Here is a 12,451-nt window from a genome sequence, read left to right as displayed (position 1 = left end):
CACACCAGTGACAAAAATGAGGTCAGATCCAATTTCCCTACTTAGGCTTGGACCATGTATTCGCGTGTTTTTCCCTGTATTGTAATCATACATTTAGTGATATTAACTTGAATTAAAGTCAACTGGTATATGCAGCCAAAGCCCCGTCTTAACGATCATGTATGAGTGAAATGAGCTTGCGAGCTTACATATGGTACTCAGTTGAATAGCAAAATTGTCATATGCAACCTATGTTTTTTGTTGTCCAAACATTTACCGACATTCATGCCCTTTTCATTGTCCAAGACACTCTTTGAGACCGAAGGCCGAGAAGGTATGAAACAGCAAACGTGCAGACTCACTTGCCTGTTTTTTCCCGCTCACTTGGGTTCCACATATTTCATGTCTTCGGGTTTCATTTCTAACCCGCACTTTTCCAACTGTGTCTTCTAGACAACTAATGTTTGAATCTGACTGTAAATGACAATGTCATTTGAAACAGACACTTTCTCCCGGACTTATTTGTTCCGATTCGTTACGGTCTGACTGTTGTAGTTCTTCTTGCTTCTTGCCTTGATTGACAGGCCCTAAGAACTTTGTTTTGATCCTACACTCCATTGATTGGCTACTGACTTGTTAAGTTATGTGCATAAATTAAACAGTTACTTGATTCATGTCACGCCACGGTATATTTCCTACACCTTGAATCTTTATCAATCTCGTCATTTTTTTCTGCTGTGATACATGCATCTTTTTTAGTTAAACTATTGTAGATAACACTTATTCACTTACAAGGATTGACTGTGTATTTTCTTACGCGGATTCAAACAGTTTACACATCGACTTTTCGATTCATATCTCAATGAACCGAAAATGATACACAGTCAATACTTAAATAATTAGTAACATTTTCATATCTTTTTAATCAAAACAAATTACCCACTCGTCAAACTGTACACGTCCTTCCTGGTGGTTGATTTCCCAAACTTTTTGAAGAGTCCCAATCCTGCCCATGCTCTGGTAGAAAGAATAGGTAATGATGGTTTATTTCAGAAACTGACGTGACCAATTTTAGAACTTGGTTCCAAATGTTTATTAACCATATGAAAATAATGTCATTAATTAATCACATTATGTGATAGAATGTAGACATGAACACGACTATTATCTCACCAGCACTATAACTAGCACTATGCCCCCAAACATGAACACAGACTGCAATACATCCGTCCACACCACGCTCCGTATGCCGCCCTGAAATAACATGGGAGGGAAAATAAAACCTTCTCCATATATACATTTGTTATAGATGAAGTTGATCTGCTTCATCTATACTTGAACAATGTTACATTGAAACACATACAATGTAATTACGCAATCAAATGTCAAATCTGTAATGCATACTCTAAATAATGAAATCAATACAAATAAGAAGACGCAGGTACCAGTCCAGTTCCGCACATACAAATTGTCACGACATAGAAAGCGATTTAAAGCATTTTCTTGAAAAGAATCCTTCCTCATATCAGCAAATGAAAAATGGTACAGGTACCTCCTTTAGTTCCCGCACAAATTCTTCTGAACTTAGGATATGTGTGAAGACGTCATCATGTCCAATAATACAAAAACAATTAGTTATATGAATATATCAGTCAACATATAGCAATATTTGAAATATTTGTACCACAATCCAGTGATAGAATATAGATCTGCGAGGATTCACAGATAATCTGCAGTTTTACCGCGTCTTTAGCACAAAATAAAACCTAGCCTAAATGGAATCTCGACACCGTTTTGCAATGATTACTCACAATGGATGTGTAGACTGTGCCGACGAGTCCGACAATCACAATGGACATCCAAAGGGGAATGCCTGCAGCTGGAGACAAAGCAAAGAAGATCGGTGCTGAAGATTACGTCCTGGGGGAATCAGTAGGGGCAGAATGGATGCGCATGAGGACATACAGTTTGGTTTGTTTCCAGATGTGTAAGTGTTACTGATCCCACAAAATAATACAAAGGTAATTAATGTTCCAAGTCTTATGTTTATCAACATTTCCCGTAGCACTCCTTTACTACATTTATTCAGACATCATTGATGTCACCTAAGAGAACATACTGTATATGCTTCTATTGCAATCGAACTGCCTTGTGACCAGATTATTTATTTACTTACATACTTGGAGAGCCAGAGCAGGAGAAAATAACGCCACAGCCATGTATATAACCTAGATATTAGATCCATAGGATTAGAATATACCATATTACAAGCTAGAAGTCTGCAAATCATTTATTAAGAGCAGGCTAAATAAAGTAGAATCTTGCACATTGTAACATTGTTCAAAACAATGGATGTCTTGCGAACACTGTGGTGTAATAGAGTAATTTGAAAACTTTGATGACTGCTAAAATTGGTATCAACATATATACAATTTGGATATGGATAATTCTACTTGAAACATGAGACACTGTTTCCGAGTCTTACCGTTTGTAACATTCCAAGGAATGTCCCGAATATGCGCACTGCAGTTGAATCAAATCTTCTTCCAAGATACTTTAAACCGAAAATGTAGGCAGTTGATCATATGCAACAATCACAAAACCATAAAAACCGTCAACGATCATCCATCGAAACAGATGTGTCATTTGTCAAAGGCTATTTGTTCTCTCAAAATAATTTTAAAATATCATCTAAAAAGTTATTCATTTCTAACAATGATATCATAGTGCTTGTTGTTGCCATTGAGTCCGATGGTTAGCTCATGCCGATAAGTTTGTCTACTTGAATAGCATAATATATATTTAAATATATAATGAGGGCGTCATGGTCAATGATAAATACAAAAATCTTTGGAATAGGCCTGTATACAGCCTCAGACCTATCCAGGCCAACAAACCTGATCTATTATGTGTTGATAAATCCAATCAAATCATTTATATCATTGGATTTTCTTTCCCTTTTCACACTCATGTGATTGACAAGATTCAGGATAAACATGGCAAATATGCGGACATTGCTTTCGTAATGTCACGCTTGCATCCCAAGAACCAAGTTGTCCGACTCCCCATTGTTCTCGGTTCCTGAGGTTTGGCACCTCCCAATCTGTTGACTGACGTTGTTAGATTACCCGGGTTTGCTACTACGAATACAGACCTTACAATCTTGGTAATGCATAAGGCTGCAGTGTTTGGGAGTCTATACATTCTCCGAAAAGTTCTGAGTTGATTTGACTGGGGAGGGCTTCCTGGGAGAAGTCCTATTCGCTGTCTGGGCTGCATGTAAAGGGCACAAGGGCCCTGAGCTGATGATGAGTCTAACCAGCCTGACTGTGCCAGAATCACCCAAACCCTCTATGATGCACTTTTTTATTTTAATCTGACCATAATAATTAATAGAAGTGACAAAACATTTCCAGAATAATAGGAAACCTCTTCTAAAAGCAGGGACCATTGTACGATTCCAAATATATCATGAGGGTGTGTTCACGAATCTCTATCAAATGGGGTGCTGTGACATGTATGTGCCACACACGATTGCACCCGTCATAAACACATCAATGGCTGATCAGTTCTCACCTGAAGTTGTAACCTGATCCAACAACTTTTTGAGGCAAGAGCGGTATGACAGTCTTTGAAATCTTCAAAGAGAGAGTATGCTCGATTGTACCTTAAAAGTTGATGAAAAAGGCTGGAGCTGTAGGAAAATAGTTCGATAAGAAGGGAAAGTTGGCTATTGACAAGTTTAAGTAATCTCTCTTGTCATACAGCCTTGTGGATAGTTATAGTCACTCTTCATTCATAGATCGTAACATGAAAGAGATGAGGCTGTTTCACGTATGTCTTTTATTTCTAGGTCAGGTGGGTAAACCAGCGGAAGGGAATTGACTATTTGATCATCATGAATCATATCAGATAACCGATCCACCTGAAGCCAAATCAAGAGGTTATTTAAGCGGTTGACACTAATGATTCAGGTGTAGGTGGAAGCTTCTGATCACCGTATTCGTGTTTCTTGTTTAACTTTGAACTCGGTGTAGGCTTCCACTTGTGAGGATAAGTCATTTTAGTTCTTTTATGAGAGCTTCATTTAAGTTCTCTAATTTTTTGGTTTGTCCTGGTTAATCATCCGGGTTATAGTCAGTGCATGAACAAGCACGTGGACGTAAGCAGAATGACATGAACTTGTGTAGGGTGTAAATGGCCCATAAAATTTGTAAGTATTAACAATATATATAAGGAACAACATGTAAATCATAACTAGCAATGCTATAACAAATGTAAATGGTGTAAAAGGGTAAATTGCATGTTGAGAAGGTTGAAGTGTGTATCACAGATGTTTCGTTTAAAATCCGGAAAATAATGTTGAAAATAACATAACATGTACTTACTACCTTAGTTACAAGTTGTAATATTTCCCATTTGTTTTTATTATAGCTTGTACCTGTCAACAATAGGCCTTACAATTAAAGGGCCAGTAAAGGAATTTGAAGGAAAGACATAATACAAAATATCTGTCAATGATTCAAGACTGAATCAAATATGTATTCATCAATCTATGCTGAAGTTATAAAATAAACCATTCAAGACAGTGTACTGGATTATGTGTCAATGGCCAAAGCGTATCACCTACATAAAAGTACAAGAAATTTGTATACATAACAAAGAATGTTATCATCAGACATTAGAAGTGACACAGACAGCTGGATTGCTAGTGACAGAATGTCTAATGTAACAATAAATAAAGATGAAGTTCAGAGTGAAAGGATAATTCAACTGAATAAAGAAAGAGCGGGTATCCAATCTGCATTCACCAGAACTGAAAATCAGATAAATGGTCTCATTGTAAATAAGAATGCTAGTCCTACAGACATTGAACATGTTGAAGGATCAGTGAAATCAATTGAGAAAATCTTTGACAGTTTGACACAGAAAGTAAATCAGCTGAAGGAGATAGTGCGAGATGATGCAGAAGAGATTAGTAAACTGGACATGTACATGAATAAGATGTCAGATAGACTGAAAACAGTGATGTCTAGTGTACAGATGTGGCATCATGATACAGTCAAACCAAGTGACACAGCGAGTCAGGTAGGAAGCCATGCAAGTAGTGGAAGCACGAGATCGAAGATTGCTGCAAGGAGAGCTGCACTGAAAGTCAAACAATCTGCTCTGAAGAAGAGTCAGGAACTGAAGTTAAAGAAATTTGAACTTGAATTACAAGAAGAGACTCTTCAAATGGAGACTGAGCTTGCAGCCGCTGAAGCTGAAATAAAGGCAATCAATGAAATCGATGGACCCCCTTCTGTTAAAGATGATGGTATAATGGGCACAAATCCCAAAACAGTGCATTTAGTGTCAAGTAGCCCGATACCCACAGACAGAGTGAGTGATCAGCAACTCAATCCAAATGCAGTGTCTTGGACAAGCCATAATGATACTGTTCAACCACCACAACCAGATAATACGCAGTATGAAATGTTACATTTGCTTCAGTTGCCAAAAGTTGAAATCATGAAATTTGATGGAAATCCTCTGCAATACTGGGCATTCATCAGGTCTTTTGACATTAGTATAGGGGAAACATCAATCAGCAATAGTGCTAAACTGAATAGGCTTTTACAGTACTGCACTGGGCATGCTCAAGAGGTTATAGAGTGCTGTGTAATCTTGAATCCAGAGATTGGTTACTTTCAAGCCAGAAAGTTACTGTTGGAGAGATTTGGCAATCAATATGTCATCGCTAAACCATGGGTGGATAAGGTGACAGAAGTCCCCAACTTGAAACCTAATGACAGTGCTGGACTGAGAAGATATGCGGATTCTGTTAGAAGCTGTGTGGTTTCACTTACAGCAATGAGCAGACTGGGTGAAATCGACAATCAATTGAGAATGAGAAAGATTGTAGAGAAGCTTCCCTTCTTCATTCAAGGTAGATGGAGAAAAGAAGCTGTAAATGTTATAAAGCGCAACGGTCAGTATCCAGGAATTGGGCATCTTGCTGAATTTATAGAAATTGTTGCTGAAGAACTGGATGACCCGGTGTTTGGAATCAGTGTAAAGGATTCTACAGAGAAACCACCTCCACAAAGGACAAGCTTCAAGTGTAAGTCAGCTTCCGATTTTATTGCACAAGGGAACATTACTCAGGAAAACAGAAGCCTTCATGAACAGCCACAGAGAGCTTGTAAATGTTGTACTGGCAGTCATCCTCTTTACCAGTGTCCTACTTTCAAGAAGATGACTTTACAGAAGAGACTGGAGTTTACAATAAGGCAGAAGTTGTGCTTTAATTGTTTCTCATCAAGGCATTTGTCATCTCGATGTATGAAGGACAGCATTTGTGATAATAGCAGTTATAAACAACATAACCGGAAGCATTCCAGTTTGCTCCATGACAGTTCAAGGACATCTTTGAAATCTGTTAAAGAGCCGATTCCAGACAGCAAGGATACGAATCCCACGTTACATTCTCCAAGTTGCAGTGAGCATGCAGAGAACAAGATTCAGTCAAGTTCAGTGTATGGAGTCAATGGAGCCGGAGGAACAAGAATAGCTCTCCCCATAGTTCCTGTCTGTGTCAAAGGATGTAGTGAACATGAAGTAATTAAAACTTATGCTTTGTTAGACCCAGGAAGCACAAATACCTTTTGTTCCAAAGACTTGGCAAATACTTTGAAGTTGGATGGCAGTGGTGCTATGCTTTCTTTAAATACTCTTACTGACAAAAGCTATGAGTCTCAGACAGAGGTTGTCTCCCTTAGCTTAACAGACATCAATGGAAGACATGTTACAAACATGTCAAATGTATTTGTGCTCTCTCAGATGCCTGTGTTAGAAGGCAGCGCTGTATCACAGTGTGATGTTGACAAGTGGAAACACTTTCAAGGGATTGATCTACCCATGGTTAAAGGCAAATTTGCCAAAGTGACAGTGCTGACAGGTCAAGACAATCCGTTAGTTTTAACGCCACTTGAGGTGCGATCAGGGAAAGCTGATGAGCCCTATGCCACAAAAACAATATTCGGATGGGCCATCAATGGACCTTTACACAGAGGCATTCAGCAAGACATGACGTCCAACTTTGTGCAAGTTGAAGCTAACTTAGATATATCACAAGTCGAGAAGTTCTGGCATCTGGACAATGTGAGTGATGGAAGATCACAACTTTCATTCCATGACAAGCAGGTCATTCAATTATGGGACAATACTGTTGAGAGGGAGAAGAGGCATTACAAGTTACCTATACCTTTCAAAGTAAATCCCCCTAATTTGCCTAACAATTTCTGCATGGCTGAAACCCGCCTAGCATCATTTACCAAGAAGCTGTCTAGGAATGATGATATGTATGAGCATTACAAAGCAGGTATTGATGACATGGTGTACAAAGGCTACGCAGAGAAGGTTCCTGATGATGAAGTATGTATTGATGATGGATCAGTCTGGTACCTCCCTCATCATGTAGTCACCAGTGACAAGAAGCCAGGGAAATTCAGAATTGTGTTTGACTGTTCAGCCAAGTTTGGTGGAATCAGCTTAAATGAATCAGTTCATCAAGGTCCAGATTTAACCAATACTTTGATGGGTGTACTGTTGCGCTTCCGTGAGAAAAGGATTGCCATCGCCGGTGATATTGAATCAATGTATCACAGAGTAAAGGTCGCTGATCAACATCGCAATGCTTTGAGGTTCCTTTGGTGGAAGAATGGTGAACTAGGTGGAGATATAGAGGTCTATAGGATGACATCACATCTATTTGGTGGTATATGGAGCTCCAGTTGTGCCAATTATGCACTGAGGAAAACTGCAGCAGACAATGCGAATGATTTTGATAAAGATACAATTCAGACTGTTACTGACAATTTTTATGTAGATGATTGTCTGAAATCTGTTGATTCCAAGGAGAAAGGTATCAAGTTGGTTCAGAATGTGTGTGATCTCCTACAGAGAGGAGGTTTTAGGCTCACAAAATGGACTAGTAATAGTAGAACAGTACTCCAGAGTATCCCAGTTGAGGAAAGAGCCAAAGAGTTGAAAGACATCAATCTGTGCGATGATGAGCTCCCTCAAGAGAAGGCTCTTGGCGTGAAATGGGACACTGAAACTGATCAGCTTGGTTTTAAATTCCAACCAAAGAATAGGCCTGCAACCAAGAGAGGTCTCCTCAGTATACTTACCTCTGTCTATGATCCAATAGGATTCTTGTCACCACTGATCTTAAAGGCAAAGATGATATTTCAGGATGAATGTCGACTCCGAAAAGGATGGGACACCGCTTTGGAATCTATCAGCCATGAAAGGTGGTCAAACTGGCTGTCTAAGCTGTGTCATATTGAAGACTTCACTGTCCCAAGATGTGTGATTCCGAATGACTTTTGTGAAATGATGTCTGCTGAATTACACCATTTTGCCGATGCTTCAGTAGCAGGATATGGTGCTGTATCGTATGTCAGGATCGTTGATTCATGTGGAAGAATCCATTGCTCCTTTCTGATGGCAAAGTCGAGATTAGCGCCAATCAAAAGTATCACAATACCAAGGCTTGAACTCTGTGCGGCTGTGCTGAGTGTAAAACTTGATGAAATGTTACGCAAAGAACTGAGAATGGAAACCGAACAATCTACATTTTGGACAGACAGCATGATAGTACTACACTATATCAAAAATGACTTTTAAAGATACCAAACGTTTGTCGCCAACAGAGTGACACAAATTCGTGAAGGTTCTTCACCACAAATTAAAGTTGGAGATATGTCCCATCATCACTCAATCCTGCTGATGATGCATCTCGTGGACTTGATGCTGATGAACTACTTGCAAAGGAAAACTGGTTGCAGGGACCGAGCTTCCTGTGGGAGAATAAAGATACTTGGCAAAAAACACCAACAGTACTTCCTGTGTCAGGAGAGGATTTGGAAGTTAAGAAAGTGAAGGTCAACTTTGCAAGTTCTGATAAGGTTGAACCATCCACTACAGATCGACTTCTTAGACGATATTCCTCTTGGTACCACCTCAAGAAAATGGTTGCTTGGATACTGAGACTAAAGCACTGCTTGTTAAAACATGTCCGAGAGGGAAATTCTGAAGAAAGGATTTCCATGGAACCTCTTGTTGTTTCCGAGATGAAACAAGCTGAAACTGAAATTGTTAGGTACACTCAGAATCTTGCATTTCGGCTTGAAGTGGAATGTCTTCTAAATGACTGCTCCATCACAAAATCAAGCCCAATTTACTTACTTGAACCATTCTTGAATCAAGATGGAATCCTATGTGTAGGAGGGCGTTTGAATAATGCTCCAATATCTGAAGAATCTAAACATCAGATGATCCTACCAAAAGGACATGATATTGTCACGTTGATTGTTCGTTGTTATCATGAACAATTAGGTCATTCAGGGACTGAGCATGTTCTGTCGCATGTAAGACAACGGTTCTGGGTCATCAGTGCTCGCAGAACAATCAGGAAAGTACTGAAAGACTGTGTCAAATGCAAACGATTACAAGGAAACGCTCCCATCAGAAAATGGCAAATCTACCAGAAGACCGAGTCGCACCTGGAAAACCACCATTTGCTCACACAGGTGTGGATTGTTTTGGACCGTTTCTGATCAAACGTGGGAGAAGCGAAGTTAAGCGATATGGTTGTATCTTTACCTGTTTAACAACAAGAGCTATTCACCTTGAGAAGCTAGACAGCATGGACACGGATTCCTTCATAAATGCTTTGAGACGGTTTGAAGCACGAAGAGGCGTCCCAGTTATAGTACGTTCTGATAATGGAACCAACTTTCGAGGAGCTCAGAAGGAATTAAGAGAAGCAATTCGTGCATGGAATCACCATGAAATCCAGGAACACCTGCTACAGAAAGAAATTCGGTGGATGTTTAATCCCCCATCTGCCTCTCACATGGGAGGAGTTTTGGAGAGACAGATTAGGACCGTGAGGAAAGTACTGAATGCATTATTGTATCAACAGTATGGCCTGCATGATGAAGGATTGTCAACGTTGTTCTGTGAAGTGGAGGCAATTGTCAACAGTAGGCCAATAACCATCGTATCTGACAGTCCCAGTGATATGGAGCCACTTACACCAAATCATATCTTGTTGCTGAGATCAGGAAATTCCTCACCTCCAGGAAGGTTTTCAGTACATGACACTTACCGCAGGCGCTGGAAGCATGTTCAGTTCCTTGCGGACCAGTTCTGGAAACGATGGCTCAAGGAATACTTACCAGGCTTACAGCTCCGTCAAAAGTGGCTACAATCTACAGTGAATCTCAAAGTGGGAGACATAGTGCTACTTGTGAATGAAAATTCTCCAAGATGAATCTCGCGAGAATCACAAATGTGTTCCCGGGCAACGATGGTCTAGTGCGATCGATTGAAGTGAAAACTAAAGACTCTGTGTTAATAAGGCCAATAAGCAAAGTGTGTCTACTTGAATCAGTTTATGATGCATGAAAGTGATGAAACAAAAGACCACGATATGAGATGGAAATGAAAACCTGAGCAGTTGAACATTGAATGTGAAGGACTGATATGACCTCAATATTGAGTTATAATGTTAAATGTTTCACATTTAAGGGGCCGGGAATGTAGGCTACCACTTGTGAGGATAAGTCATTTTAGTTCTTTTATGAGAGCTTCATTTAAGTTGTCTAATTTTTTGGTTTGTCCTGGTTAATCATCCGGGTTACAGTCAGTACATGGACAAGCACGTGGACGTAAGCAGAATGACATGAACTTGTGCAGGGTGTAAATGGCCCATAAAATTTGTAAGTATTAACAATATATATAAGGAACAACATGTAAATCATAACTAGCAATGCTATAACAAATGTAAATGGTGTAAAAGGGTAAATTGCATGTTGAGAAGGTTGAAGTGTGTATCACAGATGTTTCGTTTAAAATCCGGAAAATAATGTTGAAAATAACATAACATGTCCTTACTACCTTTGTTACAAGTTGTAATATTTCCCATTTGTTTTTATTATAGCTTGTACCTGTCAACAATAGGCCTTACAATTAAAGGGCCAGTAAAGGAATTTGAAGGAAAGACATAATACAAAATATATGTCAATGATTCAAGACTGAATCAAAAATGTATTCATCAATCTATGCTGAAGTTATAAAATAAACCATTCAAGACAGTGTACTGGATTATGTGTCAATGGCCAAAGCGTATCACCTACACTCGGCACTATTCCATCTCTATAACGCTGGCATGTAAATAATCGAATTTTGACCAGACAAATCTGTTTGATATTATGAGAAACGCCCCATGCCATCGGGATGCACTGGGAAACAATGGACCAAGTACCCGAGTCTGACCGTCCGGTCCATTCAATCCAAACGTACATGCATAACATAATGGGGACCTACCTCAAATATGCTGACAATGCGTAACGGGTATAGAAGCGGGAGACAAGTATAGACGCCGGCAAGGTAGGTGAAACTTCGGCTTATGAACAGGTAGATAATCATAGTTCCGTATGTGTATATCTCCGAGGGGTAGCCCAGTAAGGACACTGCCGATTGCATGGTTACGAACATGGAGATAGCAACGGAGAAGACTCCCATCTGTCGGTTCCCCAGGAGGTAGGTTTCTCTTGTGTTCTTACTCCTTACAGCGAAGAACACCCCGATACCGAATGATAAGGCGAGCATCACTCCAATGACAATGTAATCGGGGGTGTTTAGAGTTTGCATTTTGATCTGAAACAAAACATGATACGGTTACCATACTCCTGTCTCATAGGATTTGGGGTATAATAACGTGTTAATACGACAATAAATATTATAATCTTTTCTTGTAAACTCATTGCTCCATTACAGTTGAATAAAAAATACAGACACAGAAATGTTCACAATACTCACATCATAGAAAACTGAAAGTGGACAGTAAAGAATTGCTGAAGTTGGTTGTTATGGTGGTGCAATCAGGGACCACCATCTAATGGTCTATATAATATACATATATTCCAAATACATATTATTACTTCCACCCGTATGTAAGTAAACGAGTCCGTCTTGCGTAGATACATCCATATAAGTCTAAAGTGTCTGCTTGTGCCATCACAATGTTTCCCTAACGTAACAGTGGATTTAATTCACATATGTGACTTGACTTTAATATGTCTACACACATGTAAATGCATATGTGACAATGAATACTAAAGACCTGAATAAAAAGCACCAGGTCGTTAGATTAGTCTAGTCACAGTCTTGTGACTGCACAGCTCTCCCGCATAATGAAATAGTCTTCTTTCCTATGCTGTTTTGCAAAGTCCGGAGGTAGTCGTACTGTGACACTGCAATCTTCGTTAGAGAATTAGTGACCCTACAACTACATTCTCTTGTGATTTAATGACACATTCTTACCATGTATTGATTTATTTTATGTATTCTTAGATGTGTTTACTGCCTTTTTCATGTGTTGAAAATGTTTTTGGGAATTATCTATGTACCCACAGAT

At 39.3% G+C, this 12,451-nt stretch overlaps 1 protein-coding gene across 1 annotated transcript in view; it reads right to left on the bottom strand.

Moving 5' to 3' along the window:
• LOC124150932 (sodium-dependent multivitamin transporter-like) overlaps nucleotides 1-12,238 on the bottom strand; it is a 29,522-nt gene extending 17,284 nt beyond the window's left edge. Inside the window, exons 1-7 of the mRNA XM_046523133.2 lie at nucleotides 11,854-12,238; nucleotides 11,359-11,691; nucleotides 2,465-2,533; nucleotides 2,156-2,207; nucleotides 1,791-1,858; nucleotides 1,153-1,233; nucleotides 923-996 (exon numbers count right to left, since the gene is read on the bottom strand). Of these exons, the coding sequence (XP_046379089.2) occupies nucleotides 923-996; nucleotides 1,153-1,233; nucleotides 1,791-1,858; nucleotides 2,156-2,207; nucleotides 2,465-2,533; nucleotides 11,359-11,685 (671 nt within the window). The 5' untranslated portion in view covers nucleotides 11,686-11,691; nucleotides 11,854-12,238. The remainder of the gene's footprint in view (nucleotides 1-922; nucleotides 997-1,152; nucleotides 1,234-1,790; nucleotides 1,859-2,155; nucleotides 2,208-2,464; nucleotides 2,534-11,358; nucleotides 11,692-11,853) is intronic.
• Nucleotides 12,239-12,451: the final 213 nt, after the last annotated feature.

The sequence above is a fragment of the Haliotis rufescens genome, unplaced genomic scaffold (assembly GCF_023055435.1).
Source record: "Haliotis rufescens isolate VD_foot unplaced genomic scaffold, xgHalRufe1.0.p SCAF_12, whole genome shotgun sequence".
In the NCBI taxonomy this organism is placed as follows: Eukaryota; Metazoa; Mollusca; class Gastropoda; order Lepetellida; family Haliotidae; genus Haliotis; species Haliotis rufescens.
Note: the sequence above shows the minus strand (reverse complement) of the source record. Positions and strands in the feature narration are given on the sequence as shown.